Below are 12927 nucleotides of genomic sequence, written 5' to 3'. Positions count from 1 at the left end.
AAATGAGAACTCCTGGGGTTATTCTCTACGTGTGTCAGTATTTCTCCCTCTTCACCACTGTATTACCGCCACACCTGCGTGACTTTACTTTCATTCATCTGATGACTGTTATCTAATCAACTAACTACAGTGGCAAGAAAAAGTATGTGAACCCTTTGGAATTACCTGGTTTTCTGCATACATTTGTCATAAAATGTAATCTGTTCTTCATCTTAGTCACCACAATAGACAAACACAGTGTGCTTAAACTAGTAACACAAAATGTTTGTATTTTTCTTGTCTATATTGAATACAGCATTTAAACATTCACAGTGTAGGTTGGAATAAGTATGTGAACCACTAGGCTAATGACTTTTCCAAAAGCTAATTGGAGTCAGGAGTCAGCTAACCTGGAGTCTAATCAATGAGACGACACTGTAGATGTTGGTTAGAGCTGCCCTGCCCTCCAAAAAACACTCTATTCTTTGCTATTCACAAGAAGCATTGCCTGATGTTTACCATGACTTGAACAAAAGAGATCTCAGAAGACCTAAGATTAAGAATTGTTGACTTGCATAAAGCTGGAAAGGGTTAGAAATCTATCTCTAAAAGCCATGATGTTCATCAGTCCATGGTAAGACCAATTGTCTGTAAATGGAGAAAGTTCAGCACTGTTGCTACTCTCCCTAGGAGTGGCCGTCCTGCAAAGATGACTGCAAGAGCACAGTGCGGAGTGCTTTATGAGGTTATGAAGAACTCTAGTGTCAGCTAAAGGCTATCAGAAATCTCTGGAACATGCTAACATCTCTGTTGACGGGTCTACGATACGTAAAACACTAAACAAGAATGGTGTTCATGGGAGGACACCACGGAAGAAGCCACTGCTGTCCAAAAAGACATTGCTGCACGTCTGAAGTTCGCAAAAGAGCACCTGGAAAAAGAGCACCTATTCCACAGCGCTTCTGCAAAATATTCTGTGGACTGATGAAGCTACAGTTGAGTTGTTTGGAAGGAACACACAACACTGTATGGGGAAAAAAAGGCACAGCACAGCACACCAACATCAACCTCATCCCAACTGTAAAGTATGGTATGGTAGTAACGTCATGGTTTGGGGCTGCCTCAGGGCCTGGAAAGCTTGCTATCATCGTCAGAAAAATTAAGGCTATTTGTCTGCCAATTGAAGCTCAACAGAAGTTGGGTGATGCAACAGGACAACGGTCCAAAACACAGAAGTAAATCAACAACAGAATGGCTTCAACAGAAGAAAATATGCCTTCTGGAGTGGCCCAATCAGAGTCCTGACCTCAACCCGATTTTTAAAATGCTATGGCATGACCTCGAGCGGATCACCCCAGACATCCTAAGAATATTGCTGAACTGAAACCGTTTTGTAAAGATGAATGGTCCATAATTCCTCCTGACGGTTGTGCAGATCTGATCCACAACTACAGAAAATGTTTGGTTGAGGTTATTGCTGCCAAAGGAGGATCAAGCAGTTCTTAAATCCAAGGGTTCACATACTTTTTCCACATTACACTGTGAATGTTTACACGGTGTGTTCAATAGACATGAAAATGTAGAAATGGGGAAATGTTATTAGTTTAAGCAGACTGTGTTTGTCTATTGTTGTGACTTAGATGATGATCAGATCAAATGTTATGACCAATTTATGCAGAAATCCAGGGAATTCCAAAGGGTTCACATACTTTCTCTTGCCACTGTATGTTTAATTGGTACCAGAGCGTTTTGTTTTCGAAGCGTTCAGAGCGCACACTGGACGCTCTGGCCAGAGAGTAGGGTTGATCCGAGCATTCTGCCCTAACAGCAGTCAAGCACCCAAGCTAACTGGCTAATATTGGCTAGCTTACTAGCTACTTACAGAGAACAGCTCACTCTGACCATTTTACTTGCTCTAGCAGAGCTGGTTAGGCTATTTTTATGTTATCCAGAGCATTGGTGACTGCAACTGTGCCGCTGGCAACAATTTAATTATGTTTTTTTGCCAACACTTACTGACACGGTCATATTCAAGGGGTGTTGAGTGTTAGTAAATTCATCAGTTATTCTGCGCTCTAGCACACTCAAATGAGAGTGCACTGAAATCGGAGTAGATAGTCAGAGCGACTTTACCAGCTACGTCTGTCAACAGTTGTAACAGTGACATCTTGAACGTACTTTTGAAACTGTTACTTGTTACATGTCTTTTGTTTAGACATGTAGCTAGCTAGCTAAATAGTGATCCATAATTCCAACTCATAATGTTACTACCCTACATGAATCTGCAAGAAGCTAACCAACCAGGTTGTTAGCTAGCTAACATTAGGCTATAACTAGCAATGCAAATGGCTCTGATATACGAATAATATAACTACACAAATCATACATGTAATGTTAGCTAGCGAGCCAGCCCGCTGACGTTAGCTAGCTAACTGTACACTTTTGGGATTCCTTTGTATGCATTTTGAACAAGGGGAACAGGTGGATTACTGAATCAAGCACGCCAACTAAACTGACTTTTTGGGATATAAAGAAGGATTTTATCGAACAAAACGACCATTTGTTATATGCAAATCCTAGCATCTGGGCCTGAGTAATAGGCAGTTTACTTTGGGCACCTCAGTCATCCGAACTTCCGAATACTGCCCCCTATCCCGAAGAAGTTATATAACAGCCTTCTGTGTGTTCTCGTTTTGACTCCGTCTGCATATTTGCAATCAAACGGCAGGCTTTTCTCCATCTCCTTAGCTATCATACTCTAATTCCACTGATTTCAAAACTCGGTCCTCCAGAAAGTGGAGAGCAACAGTTATGCAGTTCTACAACATGATATCTTTCGATAAAGCCGTGTTAGAAAGGATTACCTACACATACTGACCAGCTCATGTTAAAGACAGAAGCATGCTAAATGGCAGACCAATCTGAACTCATCTCTTGGCATGTCCAGCACACTCATTATCTCAGCTAATCATGGCTAGTGTGAAGGTTGCCTATTTTCCTGAAACAAGTCACAAAGGAACTAGTGTAGAGGTCGACCATTTAATCGGAGTGGCCAAATTAATTAGGGCCGATTTCAAGTTTTCATAGAAATCGGTAATCGGCATTTTTGGACACCGATTATGGCCGAACGGTTCCGTATTTCACTGAAAGAATAAATGTTTGTTTTCGAAATGATCATTTCCGGATTTGACCATATTAATGACCTAAGGCTCGTATTTCTGTGTGATATTATAATTAAGTCTATGATATATCTCAATCAATCAATCGGCCGATTTAATCGGTATCGGCTTTTTTGGGTCCTCCAATAATCTGTATCTTATTCATAATAGGTCGACCTCTAAACTAGTGTAGCCCGCTGCCATATGGCATAGCCAGATCAGGGCCTAACATAAGGACACAGAGTATGCTATTCTGTTCTTCTGAAATAGACTGCATTTTCTTCATATCTTGTTTCTTTAGACCTGTCTAAAATACATAATGAATTTATTGTGATGGTGTTTCTACACCTGCATTGCTTGCTGTTTGGGGTTTTAGGCTGGGTTTCTGTACAGCACTTTGAGATATCAGCTGATGTACGAAGGGCTATATAAATACATTTGATTTGATTTGTGTAGGCTATGGATTTATTTTTACTTTTTAAAATGTAGATGTTCCAAAGATCTGCATCAGTGGCTTGTAGGTTATGCGTGGAAGCCAGGCGATGCTAAATGTATTTATGTTAATTAACGGTCAATTAGAGGGGGGGGGATGAGTGAGTGAGTGAGTATGTGACAATGGCAGTTCAGTCCTGTCTGTGACAGCTGGGTGCCTGTGCAGTTGATCCTGTCTCACAGAGAGTGAAGAAGAGGTTATTTATTCATCCCTTTACACCCCCTAGCCTTTCATTTACTCCCCCCTTTTTAGTGGTTTTGGACAGGAGAAGGTTGTGTTTACCACAGAGCCTTTTGATAGTGTTTTAATTTGGATGCATTTCCATTTTATTTCATTATTTTTCAGAGATCAAGGCAGCGGAGGACTGTTTAGTTTCCCCGCTTCTGTGTTCCACTCTGCATTTCAAAAATGAATATTATAAAGCTGCAAATTAGGAGTGCAGACTTTTCTCCCCTTGCGATCTCTCCTCGTCCTCTCAATCTCTCCCCCCTTGTCCCTTGTCAGAGTTTGCTCAGACTCCAAGACATCAGGAGTGCTAACCCCTCTGATGTGCTGGGCTGTGTCTTGTCTTGTTCTACACAATGTGGCTGATGAGGGAGAGGAGTAGAAAGGAGTGGGGCTTTGGGGAGATATCAAAGGAAGTAGTTGTGTTCTCTTGTGGCAGAAGGAGAGAGAACTAAAAAGCTTTGAGACTGCTCCATGAGTTACATGGCCCTAGAGGATTGTGGGTAGGAACATCAGGGTGGTTGTCTCTGCTGAACATCATTGCACCCCCACCCCACCATATTTCTGTAAACCGCATCCCTGACCCAAATCTGTATAAGCTCTCATCTCTCTGCATGATAAATAGTGATTTGAAGTGTTTTACAGTAAACACACAGCTTTGATTTTGCCTCTCAATATTATTTGGAATTGTTTCAATGCTTGATGACACTCTCTCTCACACCCTATCTGGGGTCTATCCAGTTCAGTGTAAATAAGCGTGCAGTCACCCAGGGAATGGTTTAGAACCCAGTCACCACTCAGACACCTTGGCTCTCCTGGTGAATGGGATTCACAGAAGGGGGGCTATGTTTGTTTTTTTATGCTTCAGCTGGACGATGGCTAAGGAATCCTAAAAAGGCTTTAATGTAACCAATGTCCTTGAGGGACAGGCTGAGATGTGCTTTTAATCGCCACTGACGGTAATGGAAGCATTAGGTACAGCAGGTCAGCAGCCAGGCCTTTTAAGAATGACCAAGCCTGCTCAGATACTGTGTTTTCGTTTTCTAGAGGGCATAACAAGTATGTGTTTGTGCGTCAGGAAAAGAACTCACCATTTATCATATGGGAATGAAAACATGCATGCAATGCATACCCATAGTGGATATGTTCGGTGCATTCAGAAAGTATTCAGACCCCTTATCTTTTTACACATTTGGTATGTTACAGCCTTATTCTAAAATGGATTAGATAATCTTTTGCCCTCATCAATCTACACACAATACCCCATAATGACACAGCGAAAATAGGATTTGGACAATTTTGCACATTTTATTACAAATAAAAAACAGAAGTACATTACTCTGGGAGAACCTTCCAGAAGGACAACCATCTCTGCAGCATTCTACCAATCAGGACTTTATAAAAGGCAAATGACAGCCCACTTGGAATTTGCCTAAAGGACTCTCAGACCATGAGAAACAAGATTCTCTGGTCTGATGAAACCAAGATTGAACTTTTTGGCCTGAATGCCAAGTGTCATGTCTGGAGGAATCCTGGCACCATCCTTACAGTGAAGCATGGTGATGGCAGCATCCTGCTGTGGGGATGTTTTTCAGCAGCAGGGACTGGGAGGGAAAGATGAGATGATCAAGGGAAAGGTGAACGGAGCAAAGTACAGAGAGATCCTTGATGAAAACATGCTCCAGAGTGCTCAGGACCTCAGACTGGGGTGAAGGTTCCAACAGGACAATGAGCCTGATCACACAGCCAAGACAACCCAGGAGTGGCTTTGAGACAAGTCTCTGAATGTCCTTGAGTGGCCCAGTAGGAGCCCAGTTTTGGGGGGTTTGTATCATTTGATTTACTTAACATGCTTACCACTTTGAAGATGCAAAATATGTTTTTATTGTTAAAGAAAGACAAAAAAACAGAACTTGAGCGTGCATAACTATTCACCCCCCATATCCCAAAGTCTTTTGGGATATGTCTCTATAAGCTTGGCACATCTCTCCGCTGGGATTTTTGCCCATTCTTCAAGGCAAACTGCTCCAGCTCCTTCAAGCTGGATGAGTTCCTGCTGGTGTACAGCAATCGTTAAGTCATACTACGGATTCTCAGTTGGATTGAGGTCTGGGCTTTGACTAGGCCATTCCAAGACATTTAAATGATTCCCCTTAAACCACTTGAGTGTTGCTTTAGCAGTATGCTTAGGGTCATTGTCCTGCTGGAAGGTGAACCTCCGTCCCAGTCTCAAATCTCTGGAAGACTGAAACAGGTTTCCCTAAAGAATTTGCCTGTATTTAGCGCCATCCATCATTACTTCAATTCTGACCAGTTTCCCAGTCCCTGCCAATGGAAAAAACATCCCCACAGCATTATGCTGCCACCACCATGCTTCCATGCTGGGGATGGTGTTCTCGGGGTAATGAGAAGGCCAAAAAGCTCAATTTTAGTCTCATCTGACCAGAGTACATTCATCCATATGTTTGGGAGATCTCCCACATGCCTTGTGGCAAACACCAAACGTGTTTGCTTATTTTCTTTCTTTAAGCAATGGCTTTTTTTCTGGCTACTCTTCCATAAATCCCAGCTCTGTGGAGTGTACGGTTTAATGTGGTCCTATGGACAGATCCTCCAATCTCCGCTGTGGAGTGTTGCAGCTCCTTCAGGGTTATCTTTGGTCTCTTAGTTGCCTCTCTGGTTAATGCCCTCCTTGCCTGGTCCGTGAGTTTTGGTGGGCGGCCCTCTCTTGGCAGGTTTGTGGTGCCATATTCTTTCCATTTTTTAATAATGGATTTAATGCTCTGTGGAATGTTCAAAGTTTCTGATTTTTTTATAACCCAACCCTAATCTGTACTTCTCCACAACTTTGTCCCTGACCTGGTCTTCATGGTGCCCCTTGCTTAGTGGTGTTGCAGACTCTGGGGCCTTTCAGAACAGGTGTGTATATACTGAGATCATGTGACACTTAGATTGCACACAGGTGGACTTTATTTAACTAATTATGTGACTTCTGAAGGTAATTGGTTGCACCAAATCTTATTTAGGGGTTTCATAGCAAAGGGTGTGAATACATATGCACATACCACTTTTCAGTTTTTTTTATTTTTTAGAATTTTCTGAAACAAGTAATTTTTTTCATTTCACTTTACCAATTTGGACAATTTTGTGTATGTCCATTACATGAAATACAAATAAAAATCAATTTAAATTACAGGTTGTAATGTAACAAAATAGGAAAAACGCCAAGGGGGGGGGAATACAGTTGCAAGGCACTGCATTTCAGTTTTTTTAAACTTTTAATACATTTGCAAACATTTCTAACAACCTGTTTATGCTTTGTTGTGGGATATTGTGTGTAGATTGATGAGAAAAACAACAATTTAGTCAATTTTGGAATGAGGCTGTAACGTATCAAAATTTGGATAAATTCAAGGGGTCTGAATACTTTCCGAATGCACTGTGTCCATACATGTGTGTTTTTTGTGTGTGCATTTTATAGGACTATACATCCTGTAGAGATGCTTCTCTTGGTATATAAACCATACTGTGTAGACTGAGACTGAAATTCAGAGAAAAACATTCAGATTATCCAGGAAATCCCAGGAAAGCTCTTTGGGTCTATGCTCAACATAAGCCCTGCTCCCAGCAGGTGAGAATGTTAGGAGAGGAGACAGGCCTTATCCATGTGAACCAGATGCTCCTTATTAAGGCAAAGGAGGAACTGCCTGCCTGACTGACTGGGTCCTAAAGCTACAGACATGACCAGTGTTTGGTTCTGCCCTATTTTAAAACTCCTTGCCAGTGGCTACTGACTGACATGTGTAAGTGTAGCTACTACAGAGCTTGTGGTCTTTGTGGCATCTTGTCTAAATACAGTATTAGAGTGTTTGGTCAAGTGCCTGATATCTGCTGAGAATGATCAACTATGATTTACAGACATCACAAACATGATCAGCTAGATGTAAATGTTCTCCTGTATTTCGCTGACGGTCCCCCCCCCCCCCCCCACACAGAGAAGGAGAAACATGCGAAGTCTGGGTCAGATGGGGAAGGAGCAAGTAGTAGCCAGTCGGAGAGCTCGTCCAGACTGGGCAGTCTGAAGGGAGGAGGTGAGTCACCGGCCTGAAGTCTCAGCCTGAGGGCCTCAGGGTTGGGATGATATTTAATGGGCAGGCTATTCATATAGCCCAGGGCAGGTGACTATATAAATCTGGTGATCTTGATAAGTCTTCTCCGTCTACATCTCTATCCACCATCCTTCCCTCACGCTGGTTACAGTCTTTATTCTCCTGAAGATACTCACGTAGACATGATCAACACTTCAGTAGGAAGTAATGGTGATCTGTTTTTCTCTGGATCTGGTCTCTCTTATTTGAGCTCTTTGTTTTTCAAATATATTTTGCACTGTGGAAGGTTAAGGAGAACAGTGACTTCTGCCATGGACACGTGAGAAGTCCAACAGCAGGAAACACTGTTTGTTTGAAAAGCGTGAGGGATCTACATTCTTTGTGGCTATTAGCTTCCTCTTCTGTAGAATTCTGTAAGCAGAGAGATTCTAGTCTCTGTGACCATTTCCTCAAATCCTGCTGGTGAGGCCTGTGCAGTTTAAGGCCCTGAAGTGCTGCATTCCTGATCCAGAGCATGAGAGAGGATGACGCTCACCCTCCCTCCCTTGTGAGGGGATCACAGGGGTCAGTCACTGTGTGACGCAGAGAGTGTCACGATCTTTCTTCAGGGAAATGACCGGACCAAGGTGCAGTGTTGTGAGCGTACATTTCTTTTTATTATGAATGTCGCCAACAAAAACAAGAAACAACAAAAACGACCGTGAAGCTTACTAGGGCTATACAGGACACTAACAAAGTCAACTACCCACAACTAAGGTGGAAAAACAGGCTGCCTAAGTATGATTCCCAATCAGAGACAACGATAGACAGCTGTCCCTGATTGAGAACCATACCTGACCAAAACATAGAAACAGAAAACATAGAAATAAAGAAACTAGAATGTCCACTCTAGTCACACCCTGACCTAACCAAAATGGAGAATATAAGCCTCTCTAAGGCCAGGGCGTGACAGAGAGAGCAGACTTAAAACATCAGCTTGGCCATGCATCCCCTTAGTCTGGCCAGGTGGACCCCAGCCTGCCAGAGTGGGATCCATCTAAATCTCATCTGATACTGTTAACATGGGATGGGACTGGATCAGCTCGCGATTACAATAGGATCAGGCCTGTTTGGCTTCAGTGGTTTATAGATCATCTCTAGAGAGGAGAGCAAAACCCTTGATCCAGAAATTGTCTTTTTGTAACAGAGAGGCTTGGTGTAAGGGTATTGCATCCCTGTCCCTTTCATCTTTTGGCTGTCCTTGAGCTATGATTCATAGTCCCATAGAGGGATGTGTGGCTTAGACCCATAAGGAAGTTGTTTTGACTGAGATGCAAAGTGCTTACAGTAAGTATTCACCTCCTCCTATTCACCTCAGGAAGGAGTGTTGCTGGAGACTATTCAGCTTTATTCAGGAGACATGATACTCACCTCCCATCTTCCCTCTCTGCCAGTTTTCTGCTTGCCACACAAACTGGTGTGTGTGCGTGGGTGTGGGCACATGCTCCTGTGTCCTCTACTTGGAGATGTAGTTCCTGAGAGGCCGGTAAAATTATATTCCTGACTCAATCTGCCACTCACTCCCTGGGGCCAGACTGCCAGACGGTGCCCAGACCCATTCCAAGCCCCCACACCCATCCCACTCTCAACCTAAGCCCCCCGCACACAACCCCAGACCCAATGTGGTGATGAAGAGTGCTGTGGTTCCCCCCTGCATCCTTCACCATCCCAGACAGACTGATACAATGAATAATCACCTGCTAATAATGGCTTTCTTAGTGATAGGGAAGATGCAGTAAATGTCAGAGGTCGTGGATGGAGGGAACCAGTGGAGGGGAACTGCTGCAATGGCTGAGTTGATCATTTATGAGCCTTCCATTTTTGGGGGCCTCTTCTTATACAGAGAAATGAGGAGGAAGTATATGAGGTTATTAATAGACCCAAGTACAACTTTGAGACAGATTTGGAGAACCTACTGAGATTTGACCTTCTCTTCTCAGGGGACTGACACCCGTCTGTCTGACCAGGGAATCAATAAGCACACATGGCACACACACACACACACACACACACGATTCACAACCCTATTAAACAGTTGCGTTCACAGCAGTCATTGGAGACGATCCCATTACAGCACAGTCATCATGGTGAGGTGTGTGTGTCGGGGATTATTCCGTGCCCACTTATCAATAAGACAATAAGTGACAAACAACAGATGGGCATGTTTTTATATATTTTTTATTTAACCTTTATTTAACAAGGCAAGTCAGTTGAGAACAAATTCTTATTAGAGGTCGACTGATTATGATTTTTCAACGCCTACCAAAAAAAAGGACCAAAAAAAGGTGATACCGATTAATCAACCATTTTTAAAAAACATTTATTTATTTGTAATAATGACAATTACAACAATACTGAATGATCACTTTTATTTTAACTTAATATAATAAATCAATCAAATCAATTTATCCTCAAATAATGAAACATGTTCAATTTGGTTTAAATAATGCAACAAAAAAAAGTGTTGGAGAAGAAAGTAAAAGTGCAATATGTGCCATGTAAAAAAGCTAACGTTTAAGTTCCTTGCTCAGAACATGAGAACATATGAAAGCTGGTGGTTCCTTTTAACATGAGTCTTCAATATTCCCAGGTAAGAAGTTTTAGGTTGAGGTTATTACAGGAATTATAGGACTATTTCTCTCTACCATTTGTATTTCATATACCTTTGACTATTGGATGTTCTTATAGGCAGTTTAGTATTGCCAGTGTAACAGTATAGCTTCCATCCCTCTCCTCGCTCCTACCTGGGCTCGAACCAGGAACACATCGACAACAGCCATCCTCGAAGCATCGTTACCCATCGCTCCACAAAAGCCGCGGCCCTTGTTCCCCTTGCTCTACAACTACTCCAAGTCTCAGAGCAAGTGAAGTTTGAAACGCTATTAGAGCGCACACCGCTAACTAGCTAGCCATTTCCGATTTCACATCGGTTACACCAGCCTAATCCCGGGAGTTGATAGGCTTGAAGTCATAAACAGCGCACAAAAGTGCTGTTTGAATGAATGCTTATGAGCCTGCTGCTGCCTACCACTGCTCAGTCAGACTGCTCTATCGAATATAAAATCATAGACTTAATTATAACATAATAACACACAGAAATACGAGCCTTAGGTCATTAATATGGTCAAATCCGGAAACACTAATTTCGAAAATAAAATGTTTATTCTTTCAGTGAAATATGGAACCGTTCCGTATTTTATCTAACGTGTGGCATCCATGAGTCTAAATATTCCTGTTACATTGCACAACCTTCAATGTTATGTCATAATTACGTAAAATTCTGGCAAATTAGTTCGCAACGAGCTAGGCGTCCCAAACTTGCATATATCCTGACTCTGCGTGCAATGAACGCAAGAGAAGTGACACAATTTCCCCAGTTTAATATTGTCTGCTAACATGAATATCTTTTAACTAAATATGCTAGTTTAAAAATAAATACTTCTGTGTATTGATTTTAATAATAATGCAACGATTATGCTCTTTTCGCAAATGCGCTTTTGTTAAATCATCCCCCGTTTGGCGACGTCTTGGCTGTCTTTGTTAGGAAGAAATAGTCTTCACAGTTCGCAACGAGCCAGGTGGCCCAAACGGCTGCATATACCCTGACTCTGTTGCACAGAACGCAAGAGAAGTGACACAATTTCCCTAGTTAAAACAAATTAATGTTAGCAGGCAATATTAACTAAATATGCAGGTTTAAAAATATATACTTATATATTGATTTTAAGAAAGGCGTTGGTGTTTATGGTTAGGTACACATTGGTGCAATGACAGTGCTTTTTTTCATGAATGTGCTTGTTAAATCACCCGTTTGGAGAGGTAGGCTATGATTCAATGATACATTAACAGGCACCGCATCGAGTATATGCAACGCAGGACAAGCTAGATAAACTAGTAATATCATCAACAATGTGTAGTTAACCAGTGATTATGTGAAGATTGATTTTTATAAGATAAGTTTAATGCTAGCTAGCACCTTAACATGGCTCATTGCTGCACTCGCATAACAGGTAGTCAGCCTGCCACGCAGTCTCCTCGTGGAGTGCAATGTAATCGGCCATGATCGGTGTCCAAAAATGCCGATTACCGATTGTTATGAAAACTTGAAATCGGCCCTAATTAATCGGCCTTACCGATTAATCGGTTAACCTCTAATTCTTATTTACAGTGAGTTAAACTGCCTTGTTCAGGGGCAGAACGACAGATTTGTACTTTGTCAGCTCAGGGATTCGAGTTAGCAGCCTTTCGGTTACTGGCCCAATGCTCTAACCACTAGGCTACCTGCCGCCCCAAACCTTCCATGTTGATGACACACATTATGAGGGGTAATAAGGAAGGTTTGGTCGTAATGATTCCCATAATGGCCTTTGTCTGCATGATTCATGTTACTGTTATGTTTTCACATGATGGTCATAAGTGTGCGTGGGGTTTTGGTGCCGGTATGTGACAATAAGATATGTAATAGATGTCTGTACAGAAGTCCTGCAATGCTGTTGATATTGAAAGTACGGTTCTTCCCTCTGAGATTAATCTAGTATGTTTGTTTTCTCTGTGTTACAGAAGTGGCCACAGGGAACCTTCTAGACTTGGCAGAGGGAGCAAACGTGGCGCTGCTGCGCTCGGGGACAAAGGAGAGTGAACCAGATCCATTCATGACGCACAACCACACCACAGAGAACAACAATACTGTATGGGTAAGAGAATGGGGGCTAGAATAGAACTACTGTAGCTACACATGCTTAATAAGAGGGGCGATGCTTTATGGATGAGAGAATGAAGGCTTGGAGAGCTGTATGGTTACATCAAATGGACATAGAATGGCTACCAGTATACTGTAAGGGTAAGATTGAAATAATACAGTATTGACAGTAGCTCCTAGCATACATACTTGATTCAAAGGCAGTGTCTTTATAGTAGAGTAAGA

General features: G+C 42.1%; 1 protein-coding gene across 7 annotated transcripts in view; it reads left to right on the top strand.

Moving 5' to 3' along the window:
- The window catches only part of LOC109894572 (low density lipoprotein receptor adapter protein 1-B-like), a 56946-nt gene that overhangs the window by 35827 nt on the left and 8192 nt on the right, over positions 1-12927 (top strand). For 3 of the 7 annotated variants that reach the window (XM_020488158.2, XM_020488160.2, XM_020488159.2), the window contains exons 6-7: positions 7851-7946; positions 12564-12697. In XM_020488158.2, coding sequence (XP_020343747.1) covers positions 7851-7946; positions 12564-12697 — 230 coding nt within the window. Of the gene's footprint in view, positions 1-7850; positions 7947-12563; positions 12844-12927 lie in introns of all 7 variants that reach the window. The other 4 variants (XR_004210645.1, XR_004210646.1, XM_020488161.2 and 1 more) reach the window with 2 other exon arrangements.

The sequence above is a fragment of the Oncorhynchus kisutch genome, linkage group LG7, assembly GCF_002021735.2.
Source record: "Oncorhynchus kisutch isolate 150728-3 linkage group LG7, Okis_V2, whole genome shotgun sequence".
Lineage (NCBI taxonomy): Eukaryota > Metazoa > Chordata > Actinopteri > Salmoniformes > Salmonidae > Oncorhynchus > Oncorhynchus kisutch.
The sequence above is the reverse complement of the archived record's forward strand: the minus strand, read 5'-3'. Positions and strand labels throughout refer to the sequence as shown.